The 13,791-nt window shown below is 44.2% G+C and overlaps 1 protein-coding gene across 1 annotated transcript in view; it reads left to right on the top strand.

Moving 5' to 3' along the window:
* Positions 1 to 13,791, top strand: part of IGFN1 (immunoglobulin like and fibronectin type III domain containing 1) — a 46,176-nt gene that overhangs the window by 13,847 nt on the left and 18,538 nt on the right. Inside the window, exons 2-12 of the mRNA XM_081915458.1 lie at positions 417 to 486; positions 1,174 to 1,296; positions 1,920 to 2,059; positions 3,070 to 3,169; positions 4,247 to 4,294; positions 4,438 to 4,483; positions 5,489 to 5,666; positions 6,269 to 6,385; positions 8,289 to 8,460; positions 10,379 to 10,651; positions 11,398 to 13,713. Of these exons, the coding sequence (XP_081771584.1) occupies positions 468 to 486; positions 1,174 to 1,296; positions 1,920 to 2,059; positions 3,070 to 3,169; positions 4,247 to 4,294; positions 4,438 to 4,483; positions 5,489 to 5,666; positions 6,269 to 6,385; positions 8,289 to 8,460; positions 10,379 to 10,651; positions 11,398 to 13,713 (3,532 nt within the window). The 5' untranslated portion in view covers positions 417 to 467. The remainder of the gene's footprint in view (positions 1 to 416; positions 487 to 1,173; positions 1,297 to 1,919; positions 2,060 to 3,069; positions 3,170 to 4,246; positions 4,295 to 4,437; positions 4,484 to 5,488; positions 5,667 to 6,268; positions 6,386 to 8,288; positions 8,461 to 10,378; positions 10,652 to 11,397; positions 13,714 to 13,791) is intronic.

Below are 13,791 nucleotides of genomic sequence, written 5' to 3'. Positions count from 1 at the left end.
TACTTCATCCAAAGGAGTAAAATGATCCTCATTTGTCCATTTGGGAGCTATGTGAGTTTCTCTGAGACCAGCCTTCTAGTCTCAAATAGCACAGTAATGATTTCTCCTGTGGCTCCTATAGCCCCAGCAATCATTCTCCATCTAAGGAGAAACAACATTGGATCTAAAAACTAACACAGAGGAGAATTTGTGTGCATGTGAAATTCTCATGCGTGGGGTGCAGAGGTTTTGAGGCCCTAGACCCATGTTATCACAAGTACCCTTTTATTATATGAATGGTCTGCATTCTGCAGCCTTCCTGGGTGCACACACTTCAATAACAACATCATATAAATAATAAAATTATTGCTGTTATTGTTATTGCTAGTGTGTCCCCCAGCCATGTATACTAATAGGTGATTGCCATTTATCTGCAGGAGGAATTCATCAGGTTTTCCTGCTGAGCTCCAGTTGCTGCCAGAAGAGGAATGGCAGGCCGGAGGGGAGGTGAGAGAGGCAAGCAACATGGCAGACCAGAACCTCAACTACACAGACATTCTAGAACATAGCTGTCAACGTTTCCCTTTTTTAAAGGGAAATTCCCTTATTCCGAATAGGATTCCTCACAAGAAAAGGGAGAAGTTGACAGCTATGTTCTAGAATGGGAGTAATGTTTGTAATTTACGATACCCAAAATTACTTCCAAAGGATCTCTTTTTGGCCTTGGAATGGAAGATACAAAGTGTGTTTCCAGAATGGGACTTAATTTGCAAATGGGTCACAGGCAGCATTTTTTTTTCTTAATGGATTTCTCCTCAAAAGAATAAATCTGGATTAAAGGGTGGGGAGAGGATGGGTTGGCATGTTGAAGCCAACAATATTGTGCAAACAGTGCAACAACAATCAACAGCAACATCTTGCATGGAAGAGGAGCAGCAGTCTCATAATAAACAGGCATCTGGAAACACCTAAAGTTGGCTAGATTTATTTCTCTCAGGTGCTCAGTAAATGTTTTCTCAAAAAGAAGTCAGAACAAAACACCACATTTTTTGGTGAGGGGACATTTACAGTCTAATTATCTTTCGAGCTTGCTGCCTTGTGGTAATTAGCATAATGGGATTTGAGCTATTAGAGAAGTTTCAGTTAATAAATGTCCTCTTGCTCCACCTCCGGTCAATATTTATTACTTTGCAGTTAAAACTCTGAAGAGATCGGCCGTCCCTGGAGTGACTATCACACAGTTTGTGGAGGACATTCCGAAAGGGTGCAGCACACCTGACTTTGAGCGGAAGCCAATTACCTTAACATTACAGGAAGGTGAGGCATCGCCTAAGAACTGATTATTACAATTCTTGAATAGCTGAGCAAATTCCTCCTCTTTCGGAGGAAGAGAGGAGAACTAGCCCCGTTGTATATCGGGGGGGGGGGGCGGCGGCTGTGTGGAGAGAGTCTCTTCCTTTAAATTCCTGGGATTTTTATGTGAACAAATGCAAATGAAAATACAATGCAAGCAAACAAAACATTTGTTGTTTAGTCGTGTCCGACTCTTCGTGACCCCATGGACCAGAGCACGCCAGGGACTCCTGTCCTCCACTGCCTCCCGGAGTTTGGTCAAACTCATGCTGGTAGCTTTGAGAACACTATCCAACCATCTCGTCCTCTGTCGTCCCCTTCTCCTTGTGCCCTCCATCTTTTCCAACATCAGGGTCTTTCCCAGGGAATCTTCTCTTCTCATGAGGTGGCCAAAGTATTGGAGCCTCAGCTTAATAACCAACTATTTTTGGTGTTTTTAAGGCATCTGCTAGAACGCTTTATTTCTTATTAGGAGGGAACTAGAAAACACATGGCAAATATTTCAAAGGGGAATTCCTTTACAACATCCGTTTTTATTGTGGATTTCTGCTTCCTACTGAAACATTTCCCTTCTGTTTTCTTCCAAGGTAAAAATGCCATTTTCAGAGCTGTGGTCAAGGGTGAACCAAAACCAGAAGTGTTCTGGAAACGCAATAATGAGGCAGTGGATGATCCTCAGAAATACCAGATATCATTCAGTCCAGCCACAAATGAGTTTATCCTGCAGGTGAGGATTAACTGCTATCTATGGCTATGTACACACTAGACATTTAGACTGCATCAACAGAAGTATAGTGTCCAGGTCAAGGGAAGTAATAGTCCCACTCTATTCTGCCTTGGTGAGACCTCACCTGGAATACTGTGTCCAATTCTGGGCACCACAATTTAAGAAGGATGTTGACAAGCTGGAACGTGTGCAGAGAAGGGCGACCAAGAACCACAAGAGTCTGGAAACCAAGCCTTATGAGGAACAGCTGAGGTAGTTGGGTATGTTTAGGCTGGATAAGAGGAGACTGAGAGGAGATATGATAGCCATCTTCAAATAACTCAAGGGCTGTCACATGAAAGAGGGAGCAAGCTTGTTTTCTCCTGTTCTGGAAGGTAGGACTCAAACCAATGGCCTCGAGTTGCAAGAAACATCAGGAAGAACTTTCTGACAGTAAGAGCTGTTTGACAGTGGAATGGACTCCCATGAGAGGTGGTGGGCTCTCCTTCTTTGGAGGTTTTTAAGCAGAGGTTGGATGGCCATCTCTCATGGATGCTTTCGTTGAGATTCCTGCATTGCAGGGGGTTGGACTAGATGACCCTTTGTCCCCATTCCAACTCTATGATTCTATGATTTAAATGTGCTTCCCTCAAAGAATTCTGGGAAATGCAGTTTCTTAAGCATGCTGGGAATTTTAGCTCTGCGATGGGTAAACTGAAGTTCCCAGGATGCTTTGGGGGGGGGGAGTTGTGTGCTTTAATGTATGGTATATACACAGCTTCCTGTGAATATACTGTTTAATCTTTAACACAGTAAAATGTCAAGGACTGGTGAATCTTCTCCTTAAAAAATGGAGCATCTTAGAAGAAGAAGAAGAGCCTGCTGGATCAGACCAATAGCCCACCTCATCCAGCATCCTGTTCCCATAGTGGCCAACCAGACACCTGTGGGAAACCAGCAAGCAGGAGCTGAGCGAATACAACAATAATCAATTTTCTTCACTGATTTCCATTTCTCTTTTCTCTTTAAAGGTAAACAAAATCACTGCGGATGATGCTGACTTGTACCGTTGCACCGCTGTGAATGAGTATGGGGAAGCCACCTGCACTGCTGGTCTCAAGATCATACAGGGTAGGTTAGTCAAGGTAGCATGTTGCTGTCAGCCTAAACAATAATGCTTTGGCACTGAGGACCAACTATTACTTAAGTTGCAATCCTAAACATGCTTACCAGGGGTGAAAGCACCGCTGAGTACAATGAGACTTACTTCTGAGTATGTATACATAAAAAGGCAAAGGGACCCCTAACCATTAGGCCCAGTTGCAGATGACTCTGGGGTTGTGGCACTCATCTCACTTTACTGGCCGAGTGAGCTAGCATACAGCTTCCGGGTCATGTGGCCAGCATGACTAAGCCACTTCTGGCAAACCAGAGCAGCACACGGAAACACCATTTCCCTTCCCACCGGAGAGGTACCTACTTATCTACTTGCACTTGACATACTTTCAGACTGCTAGGATGAAGGAGCAGGGACCAAGCAACTGGAGCTCACCCCGTCACGGGGATTCGAACCACTGACCTTCTGATCGGCAAGCCCTAGGCTCAGTGGTATGCATAGGATGGCGTTATTAATGCAAATAATAAGTATGGGAGGGACAATAACTTAGTGGTAGAGCACATAACTTTGCATGGAGAAGTTTCCCAGTTCAGCCTCTGGCATCACTAGTTTAAAGGATCAGGAAGCAAATGGTGTGAGTGACCTGAGACCCTGGAGAACTGCTGCCATTCCAAAAGAAAAAAAATATCCAGTATGATATGTATAATGCGACTATAGGTATTCTTATTCATGAAAGATACCCATTAAAATCTACAGGCCAACAAAGGGCTTTCTCTATTACTGTAATTGCCATTAGGCATTTGAATGTCATGTTTTAATAGAATATTTAAATGAGAAACATAGATGATGCATTTCCCAGTTTGACAAATACAAAGCGAACCATGCTTGTCTCACTGAAGTCAGTATAAGTATGAACTGTACACTTAAGCCCTAAGAATTCTGTGAGGCTTGAGTGTGCTTAACATCTAAATTGTAACAACTGTCAATGCTTAGAGGAGGCATTCCTGCAACTACATGGCTAATTAAGGAATTCTCCTTCCCTCTTGATTTCTCTCCCTCCTCACCTTTCTTCTCTTGCCGTAACTGATCAGTCGGCTTCAAGAAGAAAGCGAAGCAGACTTCTTCTGCACCACAGACAGGTAAGCTGCATCGCTCTGGAGGCTCACAAGCCAAGACTTTGCCACTTGATAATACATCGACCACATCAACGCTCTTATTAAGCTCTGGGTTAAGGAAGCCCCATTTTCATTGCATGCCAATTCTTCTTTAAAAAATCTTACAGACCTGAAGAAGGAGCTGCAGGACTTCAGAAAAACATTAAAGAAACGGTGAGTCTTTTCAAGAACAGGTTGTTTTATAAAGTAGGGGGAAGGTGGTCCCTGTCTTCCAAAAAATGGCTGACAAAGTCCCACTTGCAGAGGGTGTTATATAAACAGATATTCTGCAGAAAATGTTCATGAACTTCGGTATATAATAAGCAGATATCTTGCTTCTGACAGTAATAGGGATCAGTCCCCAATAGATGTTGCTGTCAGTAGTGTATGATTCCTTATACAATTGGTCTTGCTTTGCAGTTTTTTATCTCTTTCTCCTGAAGTTATAACCTTTTTGCTTAAGTAAATTTGGGGGTGGGAGGGTAGGACATCAATGTGGTCTTCTGGTTTTACCATTTGTTTAAGATCGTAAAATTAATATTAAGGGGAGAGCCAGTGGGGTGCATTGGTTAGTGTGCTGCACTAGGACCTAGGAGACCAGAGTTTGAATCTCCACTCAGCCATGGAGCTCATGGGTGACCTTGGGCCAGTGGCAGTCTCTCATCTTAACCTACCTCACAGGGTTGTGTGAGGATAAAATGAGGAAGGCGTAAACTGTGAGCTCCATGGAAGAAAAGGGAACTATAAATGTAATAAGTGAATAATAAATACTGTGTGTACAGATAGGCTTAAATCATCTTCTTGATAAGTTACTGTTTCATGATTCCAAATGGTAGGAGGCCCAACATCTCCCCAGGTAAGATGTTCCAATGCAGATGTTCCAATGCTTGTAGAAATAATGTATTGTACTTAATAATGCCACCTGCTGAGTGCAATTCTGCCATTAGCTGCAAACATCCCCATCATAAACAGAGGAGGCTGTATTTGGTGTCATTAAAGAAAACAAATGGAGTCCTACTAGTATGTTCCTAGTGGATTTGCCTCATATTCTGAAGAGGGTTTGGAATGAAAAGCAACCCCCTCCCACCCCAAAAAACACCCCACCACATATACATATTGAGAAAGATGTCTCTTGCTATTCACATATAATCAGGGTTTTTCTTCCTGGTACTCTCTCAGAACACCTTCAAGTGCTCCAAAGAAGGAAATTGATATGGAACAGATCTGGCAGTTATTGCTGAATGCAGATAAGAAAGATTATGAAAGGATCTGCCTGAAGTATGGCATTGTTGACTTCCGTGGGATGCTGAGGAAGCTTCAGGAGATGAAGAAGGAGAGAGAGGACAAGCAGGCACAGGTAAGGCTACTTCTTTAACACCAGAATCTAGGGAAGCAAATCCTCATCTTGTTGCATTTCATAGAAAGAAGAAATTGTCTTATACTGAGTCAGTTCATTGGTTCACCAGGCTCAGTATTTTCTACACTGGCTGCCAGCAGCTCCTCAAGATTGAAGGCAGGGATCTCTCACAGTCCTATCTAGAGATGCCTGAGGACTGTTGTTAGGAAATTCTGCCTGCAAAGTAGATGCTTTACTGCTGAATTATGACGTTACCTGTGTCACAAATTCAGAATTGAGTAAGTTTTTCTGAAGGTCCCATACGGATTAAATGACCCAATCACAGATCTCCAGGTGAAATTTAAAACTTTATTGCCAAGGCTCTGAGTATTATAGTGAACTTGCCACAAGGCTTGGGCTTGTTTTCCACAGCACATTCTCCTTAGAAAGGAGAACACCTAGATTTATCTAAAAAGCATTGAAATGGTAATCTTGCTTGCTGCTGTTGAAATAATTGACTTGGTTGTCATCAGAACAGGTGGTACCCCATTTAAGCTGTGTTAATAGTCCATGAAATCCACTATTATATCCCTGTGCTTTCATCTCCTCTTTGCTCTTTACAGTATCTACTCAACCTCAGAAACCTGAGACATGTCAGAGTCAATGAGGTGCAAGGAAATGCTTCATTTGATCTAGAGATGGAACTGAAAAATCCGGAAAGTAGAATTTACCTATACAAGGTAAGGAAGGTTAAGTCAAGTCACGGAGTTGTACCATATCAGACATCTGGGCTGAACTGGAGCTAAGTAGCTCAGGAGACAAACCGAGAAATGTATAGCAGCACTGCTTGACTCCATGGTATACTATACAGTATATATATATATATATAGAGAGAGAGAGAGAGAGAGAGAGAGTCCTACAGTATAAACAAATTTCAGAAGGGAATGTGTTAAAGTGAAAGCACAGCATCTACATGTTCCTCTTTAGGAGGAGTAACAATGACACAATAATCTTCCAAAAGGATACTGAAGAGTTGGAAAAGGTTCAGAAAGGGGCAGTCAAAAGGAACAGGGGATGGAACAACTCTCCTATGGTGAGAGGTAGTGTTTGGGCCTTTTAGTTTAGAGCAAAGGTAAGAGGTGACATGACAGAAGTTATGCATGCTATGTTGAAACTGGATAGCGAAAAGTTTTTCTCCACCTCTCATAATACTAGTCCTCATTAGATATCCAGTGAACTTGAATGTTGGAAGATTTAGGACAGATAAAAGAAAGTACTTTTTCATGTAGCACATAGCCACCAGAGTGGCCGGGGCAACCCAGTCAGAAGGATGGGGTACAAATAGTTAAACAATGAGACTCTCAGTGATGGCTCCCAACTGGGGTGGTTTTAAAAGAGGATTAGATAAACTGATGGAGAATCTATCAATGGGTTTGCTCTATCTCCATGGTCAGAGGCAATAATAGCAGTTGCTGGAAACAGCAGAAGAAAGTGCTTGTTGTGCCTGGCTGCTTATTATAGCGTTACAATCGAGATGTGGAAAATATGGAAACAAAGAGGAGAGGCAGGATTGAGATTTGGAGATACGTTTCAAGGTCCAGACTACGGGAAGCCCTGAAAAATTAATAATTATAATTTGGATGATAATTTGATCTTTTTTATTTTAGTTTTTTTTATTGGATTATTACTTGATATGTTAATTGGATGTTTTTTATTGGAAAATTAATAAAAACGATTTAACCAAAAAAAAAGAGGATTAGATAAATTTATGGTGGATCTATCAATGGGTTTGCTCTACCTCCATGGTCAGAGGCAATAATAGCAGTTGCTGGAAACAGCAGAAGAAAGTGATGTTGTGCTCGTCGGGATCTCCGCTCGGCCAAGCTGATAAAGCTCATTTTCTTCCTCCGAGTCTTCGGAATCACCTCCCAACGTGTTTAATGACCTGAGCCTTTGATGAGGCTCCAAGGCACATTCTTCAGCAGAGTTTCCAGCACAGGAAAGAGATGAGAGGTTTTGGCTACATTATAAAGAGTTTATTTCTAAGCTATGCAGACAGAAAAGACACCCTCTCTCTATGGAAGCAGAGAGCAACTGGACAAAGGAACAAGGGAACAAAGGAACAAAGGAAACAGGAAACCACTAACGTCACATCCCGTCTCGTTTCCCGTGAGACTGGAAGGCCTCTGGAATGTAAACAGAGTCCTGTGACTCCAAGCAGCTGCTCAGTGGCAAAACAGAAACTAACAGTGCTTGGGTGGGTCCTGCTTGCTGCTTTCACACAGGCAACTGGTTGGCCACTTTGAGGACAAGATGCTGCACTAGATGGGCCATGGGCCTGATCCAACAGGCTCTTCTTATGTTCTTATGAATACCTATTCCTGATGCTGACAACCCAAATTCTCAAAACTCAATATTTACGAATATTTACATATCCGTGTTCATTTTAAATCCCTGGTTAGCTTGTTTTTTTGGTGGGGCCACCAATGATTCCCAATTATAGTGGCTTCAAATCTTTGTCACCTGTCAATTTGTTGCAAATGGACATTTGCAAGGATCATTTTGCTTGGACTTTGGTTTATATTGTTTGCAAGATGATTCCGACCTTCCTGTGAACTTATTCTCTTTCCTTCCTCCCTTCAGGATGGCCAGATGATCAATTTTGGATTTGACAGTGAAAACACAAAGCACTGCCTGCGACAGGTTGGCAAAAAGTACAATTTTATCATCAACGATCTGCAGCCAGAAGATGCTGGCGTGTACCAGATCAAAGTAGAAGATGTAGATGTTTTCTCAACTGAGCTGGAAGCAGAATGTAAGGCTTCGTGACCATGGGGTTGTGCACAGAACCTAGAGGGGGTGTGCATTTGTTTCATAGCATATGGGAAAAAATTGAAATGATTGGGGACCACTCATTTCATTTGATATTACTAGTAAAGAAACAAATGCCAGAGTTCTGGATGAATTCCAAATGTCATATATTCATTTATTGCTCATTTATGACTTGTTTGGAACCATTCATCTCCTACTAACAGCAGGTATAGATCAGATGAAGATTACTGGTTGAGGTGTGGTAGTTTTCCTAACTTCTGCATTTCCAAAGGGCTCATCCAGACTTGTTTTCCCCTGGAAAAATGCAAAGTCTTCACTGCTAAATTGGAGCAAATGCCAATCATGTTTTCTCCGATTTATCACTAAAAAATGGACAAGGACAAAACCACTCAGATCCATGCTTAGAAAGTGCAGGAGAAGCAGAAAACCACCCAGACCCACGCTTTCCGGGCATGGGAGAAGCAAAAGTGTGGATGAGTTAATGATTTGTACAGTGGTACCTTGGTTCCTGAATGGCTTAGTTGTCGAACAAATCTGCTCCCAAACACTACAAACCCAGAAGTAAATGTTCTGGTTTGCAAACGTTTTTCAGAAGCTGAATGTCTGATGTGGCTTCCGATTAAGTGCAAGAAGCTCCTGCAGCCAATTGGAAGCCGCACCTTAGTTTTCAAACAGTTTTGTGAGTTGAACGGACTCCCAGAATGGATTAAGTTCAAGAACCAAGGTACCATTGTAGTTTGACAGAGAGAGATTAGTTGATACATAGTCTGATCATGAAACAGGGGCCCTTTTCCCTGTCTGTCTGAAATTTAGCAGGTCTAAGGTCTGATTCCTTAGAAAGGGAATGAAATGCTTGATATTTTCATACCAACTGGAAAACACAGAGTAACAAGGAGAAGAAGTGCCACTGGATGTCCCATAGAAGGCAGGGGGAAGCCAAGAACAAATGAGAATAATGACAATGAATTAAATAATAATGAAAATGAGTGATTATTAATTAATGAATCACTAAATGAGTGAGGGCTTAATAACAAAAATGAAATAACTACCAGGGGGATTCTTGCACACCCCTAGTCTCAGCTGTAATTAAATCTCAAAGTTACAGCTCAATCCTATGCATGGTCTCTCAGAAGCAAGTCTTGTGTTTACCCTCAGGGTTGCAGAATGCATAGGATTGCCACCTGACTAGTGTCAAAAATTAACAACAAAAATTAACAATAAAACAAATGTTCAAACTAAGGCCTCAGGGCTTCTTCACACGTTAGTCTTTTTAAGGCTATAACATGTATCAGTTGTGTCTTTTTGATGTACATATACATAAACACACACGCCAGAGATTTATACCCATGTTGGATCAAATGTCTCATAAGATGTGAAGCAGCTCTCACTTTTGTGACTGAGCTCAGCTTTAATAGAAAGATGCTGTGTAGGCTGAGAACTTGATTAGAAGGCAGAAGGGGCTGATTTCTAATTGCATAATTGTGCATATTTTATCGAACATGAGGTTTTAAGACCTCATTTTACCAAAAAACAAAAACATGATAGCACCTAGCTACAGTCTAGATATGGAGCCCCAGCTGACATTAGAGCATCTCACAAGCTTTAATGTATACTCTGAAGGTTAAAAATTGCTGCATAAATAAGGGCAGATAAATTTCTTGGAGGTTTTCACATGCAGTCCTTATCAGGCTATCAGGGTGCTTTGTTGCCAAATCAGGGCTGGAAGTTCTGTTCAGGTTTTAGCATTTGTTTGGGTAATTTTGGAAGGCAGATACTAAGCCCTCACTCGCTGCTGAATGGAACTGGGTTTCCCCACGTTCCATCCATCTCACTGCTCTTCCAAAGCTGCCCTGTGGTCAGAATCTGTTGCATGTCTGTTTAACATCAATTTGGTATTGCAGCCATCCCAGTAAGTTTTCGCTATCCTCTTGGTGAGGTGAGATGCCACGAGCAAGGAAATGCTGTCTTTCAGTGCACGCTCTATGAACCCTGCTCCAACGCTACGTGGCTGCACAGAGACTGTATTCTAGAGTCCAATGACAAGTATGAAATTTCGGTCTCGGAAGATGGCCTCACTCATCGCCTAATCATCAAAAACACCCAGGCCTCTGACAAGGGGACTTACACCATTGATATTGGAGACCGCTCTTCAAGTGCCTGGCTTGAGGTTGAATGTGAGTGGTGATCTAATCTTGATTTCTCACACTATAATCTATTGTGAAGTGGGGTGCCCCATTCCCTCATAGCAGCACTTCAGGGTTCTACATCCAAGGACTGATTGCTAAGCGCCCAACTATGGAGTGCAGGCTGATTTAAATGGGATAGATATTGGAAGAAACCTTCTGGCCTATTGTCATCATTTCTTACACCAGTACCTTTAAATAGCAATCCTTTAATTGTGCTTGTGCTTTCCTGTCTAGCATGTTTAACATGTATTAGAAATGTCATTGTTTTAAAGGAAAGCAGTTCTATAGAAAACTTTTTTTAAATTGTAAAAGTGCCAACAGTTCATCTATACCAGCACACTGTCTCCAACACTAGCAGAAAGAGATATAAAGGACCCATTTTAGTTGCCATAGCCAATATTCGTTGATACTCCCTAACCTTTATTCACTTGTCCATACCATTGTTAAAGATATGAGTCAATCTAATGGGCATGACTTTGATTTGTGGCCTATATTGCCATTTTGGTTGTTTTTGTTAATGTCAGTAACTATTTGGAAATAAGAGGTGATTTCCTTCACTTAAAACAAACTAACAAAATTCATGTATAATATTGATCACATCTATTCCCTTAATATGGTTCTGATTAAAACAGAATTATTTTGCACTACATTAGTTTCCCCCTTGTTTTCCCATTTATTTCTTGTACATGGCTGTGAGCTAGTTTAAGCTGACTAGCAACATGTTTACAATGCAGCTAAAGGAAAGAGAAAACAGACTGAAGGAGATAGTGATGATATAACTGGATGGCGGAAGAAACAGCTAGATGAAGACCGCGCAAAGAAACTTCGTCAAGGACAAGGCCGTGATGAGCAGGATGGCCAGTATAAGAATGGCCAAGCTGGCGAAGGAGAATCTTTTGGTTCCTTAGGAAAAGATGGATCTTTGGGAAGAGGAGGAGCCAACAGAGATGGGAAGATGGGACAGTTATCTGGGGTGGGGACAGACATGGGAGAAGGGCATGAGTTCTCTGGATTTGCTGGTGGTAGTAGTGAACATATGGGACATACTGGATATGGTGTTAGTGGAGGAATGGGTGGTTTGGGGGGCATGGGTTCACTGCATGGTAAAGATGCTATGTTAGGTGGCACAGGAACTGGATCTGGAGGTGCAGGTGGACTGCAAACTTCAGATGGTTCCACACTTAATGGAGCAGGTGGGCCAGGAGCTGGGTTTGGTGGTGCTGGTGGAGTAGGTGGACTCTATGGCAAGGATGGGATGCTAGGTGGAGCTGGTGCTGGGGGAGCTGGCGGTGCTGGCAGAGAAGGTGGACTTTATGGGAAGGATGGCATGCTTGGTGGAGGTGGTGGTGCTGGTAGAGTAGGGGGACTATATGGCAAGGATGGGATGCTAGGGGAAGCTGGTGCTGGTGGAGTAGGTGGACTCTACGGCAAGGATGGGATGCTAGGTGGAGCTGGTGCTGGGGGAGCTGGTGGTGCTGGCGGAGTAGGTGGACTTTATGGGAAGGATGGTATGTTAGGTGGAGCTGGTGGTGCTGGTGGAGCAGGTGGACTCTACGGCAAGGATGGGATGCTAGGTGGAGCAGGTGGTGCTGGTGGAGTAGGTGGACTCTATGGCAAGGATGGGATGCTAGGTGGAGCTGGAGCTGGGGGAGCTGGTGGTGCTGGTGGATTTGGGGGACTTTATGGCCAGGATGGTATGTTAGGTGGTGCTGGTGGAGCTGGTGGTGCTGGTGGAGTAGGTGGTGCTGGTGGAGTAGGGGGACTTTATGGCAAGGATGGGGTGCTAGGTGGAGCTGGGGCTGGTGGAGCTGGTGTTCCTGGTGGATTTGGGGGACTTTATGGCCAGGATGGTATGTTAGGTGGTGCTGGTGGAGCTGGCAGTGCTGGTGGAGTAGGTGGACTTTATGGTAAGGACGGTATGTTAGGTGGATCTGGTGGTGCTGGTGGAGCTGGTGGTGCTGGGGGATTTGGGGGACTTTATGGCAAGGATGGCATGTTAGGTGGAGCTGGTGCTGGTGGAGCCGCTGGTGCTGGTGGAGTAGGGGGACTTTATGGCAAGGATGGGATGCTAGGTGGAGCTGGTGCTGGTGGACCTGGTGGTGCTGGTGGAGTAGGGGGAATTTATGGTAAGGATGGTATGTTAGGTGGAGCTGGCACTGAGGGTGCTGGTGGAGTGGGTGGACTTTATGGCAAAGATGGTTTTCTAGGTGGAGCTGGTGGACTTGATGGTACTGGTGGAGTAGGTGGACTTTGTGGCAAAGACGGTCTGCCAATCGGAGCTGGTCAACTTTGTGGTACTGGTGGAGTAGGTGGACTGTATGGGAAGGATGGTTTCTTAGGCAGTGGTGGTGCTGGTGGAATGGGTGGTGCTGGTGGTGTAGGTGGACTCTACTGCAAGGATGGGATGCTAGGTGGAGCTGGAGCTGGTGGACCTGGTGGGATTGGTGGAGTAGGTGGTGCTGGTGGAGTAGGTGGACTTTATGGCCAGGACGGTATGTTAGCTGGAGCTGGTGCTGGTGGACCTGGTGGTGCAGGTGGAGTAGGGGGACTTTATGGGAAGGATGGAATGCTAGGTGGAGCTGGTGCTGGCGGAGTAGGTGGTGCTGGTGGAGTAGGTAGTGCTGGTGGAGTCGGAGGACTTTATGGCAAGGATGGGATGCTAGGTGGAGTTGGTATTGGCGGACCTGGTGGTACTGGTGGAGTGGGTGGACTTTATGGCAAGGATGGAATGCTTGGTGGAGCTGGTGCTGGCGGAGCTGGCGGTGCTGGTGGAGTGGGGGGACTTTATGGCAAGGATGGTGTATTAGGTGGAGCTGGTGCTGGTGGAGCTGGCAGTGCTGGTGGAGTAGGGGGACTTTATGGCAATGATGGTGTTTTAGGTGGAGCTGGTGCTGGTGCTGGTGTACCTGGCGGTGATGGTGGAGTAGGGGGACTTTATGGCAAGGATGGTGTGTTAGGTGGAGCTGGTGCTGGTGCTGGTGCTGGCAGCCCTGGTGGTGCTGGCGGAGTAGGGGGACTTTATGGCAAGGATGGTGTTTTAGGTGGAGCTGGTGCTGGTGCTGCTGCTGGTGCTGGCGGACCTGGTGGTGCTGGTGGAGTAGGGGGACTTTATGGTAAGGATGGTGTTT

This window comes from Podarcis melisellensis (genome assembly GCF_964234715.1).
Source record: "Podarcis melisellensis genome assembly, chromosome: 6".
Lineage (NCBI taxonomy): Eukaryota > Metazoa > Chordata > Lepidosauria > Squamata > Lacertidae > Podarcis > Podarcis melisellensis.
Note: the sequence above shows the minus strand (reverse complement) of the source record. Positions and strands in the feature narration are given on the sequence as shown.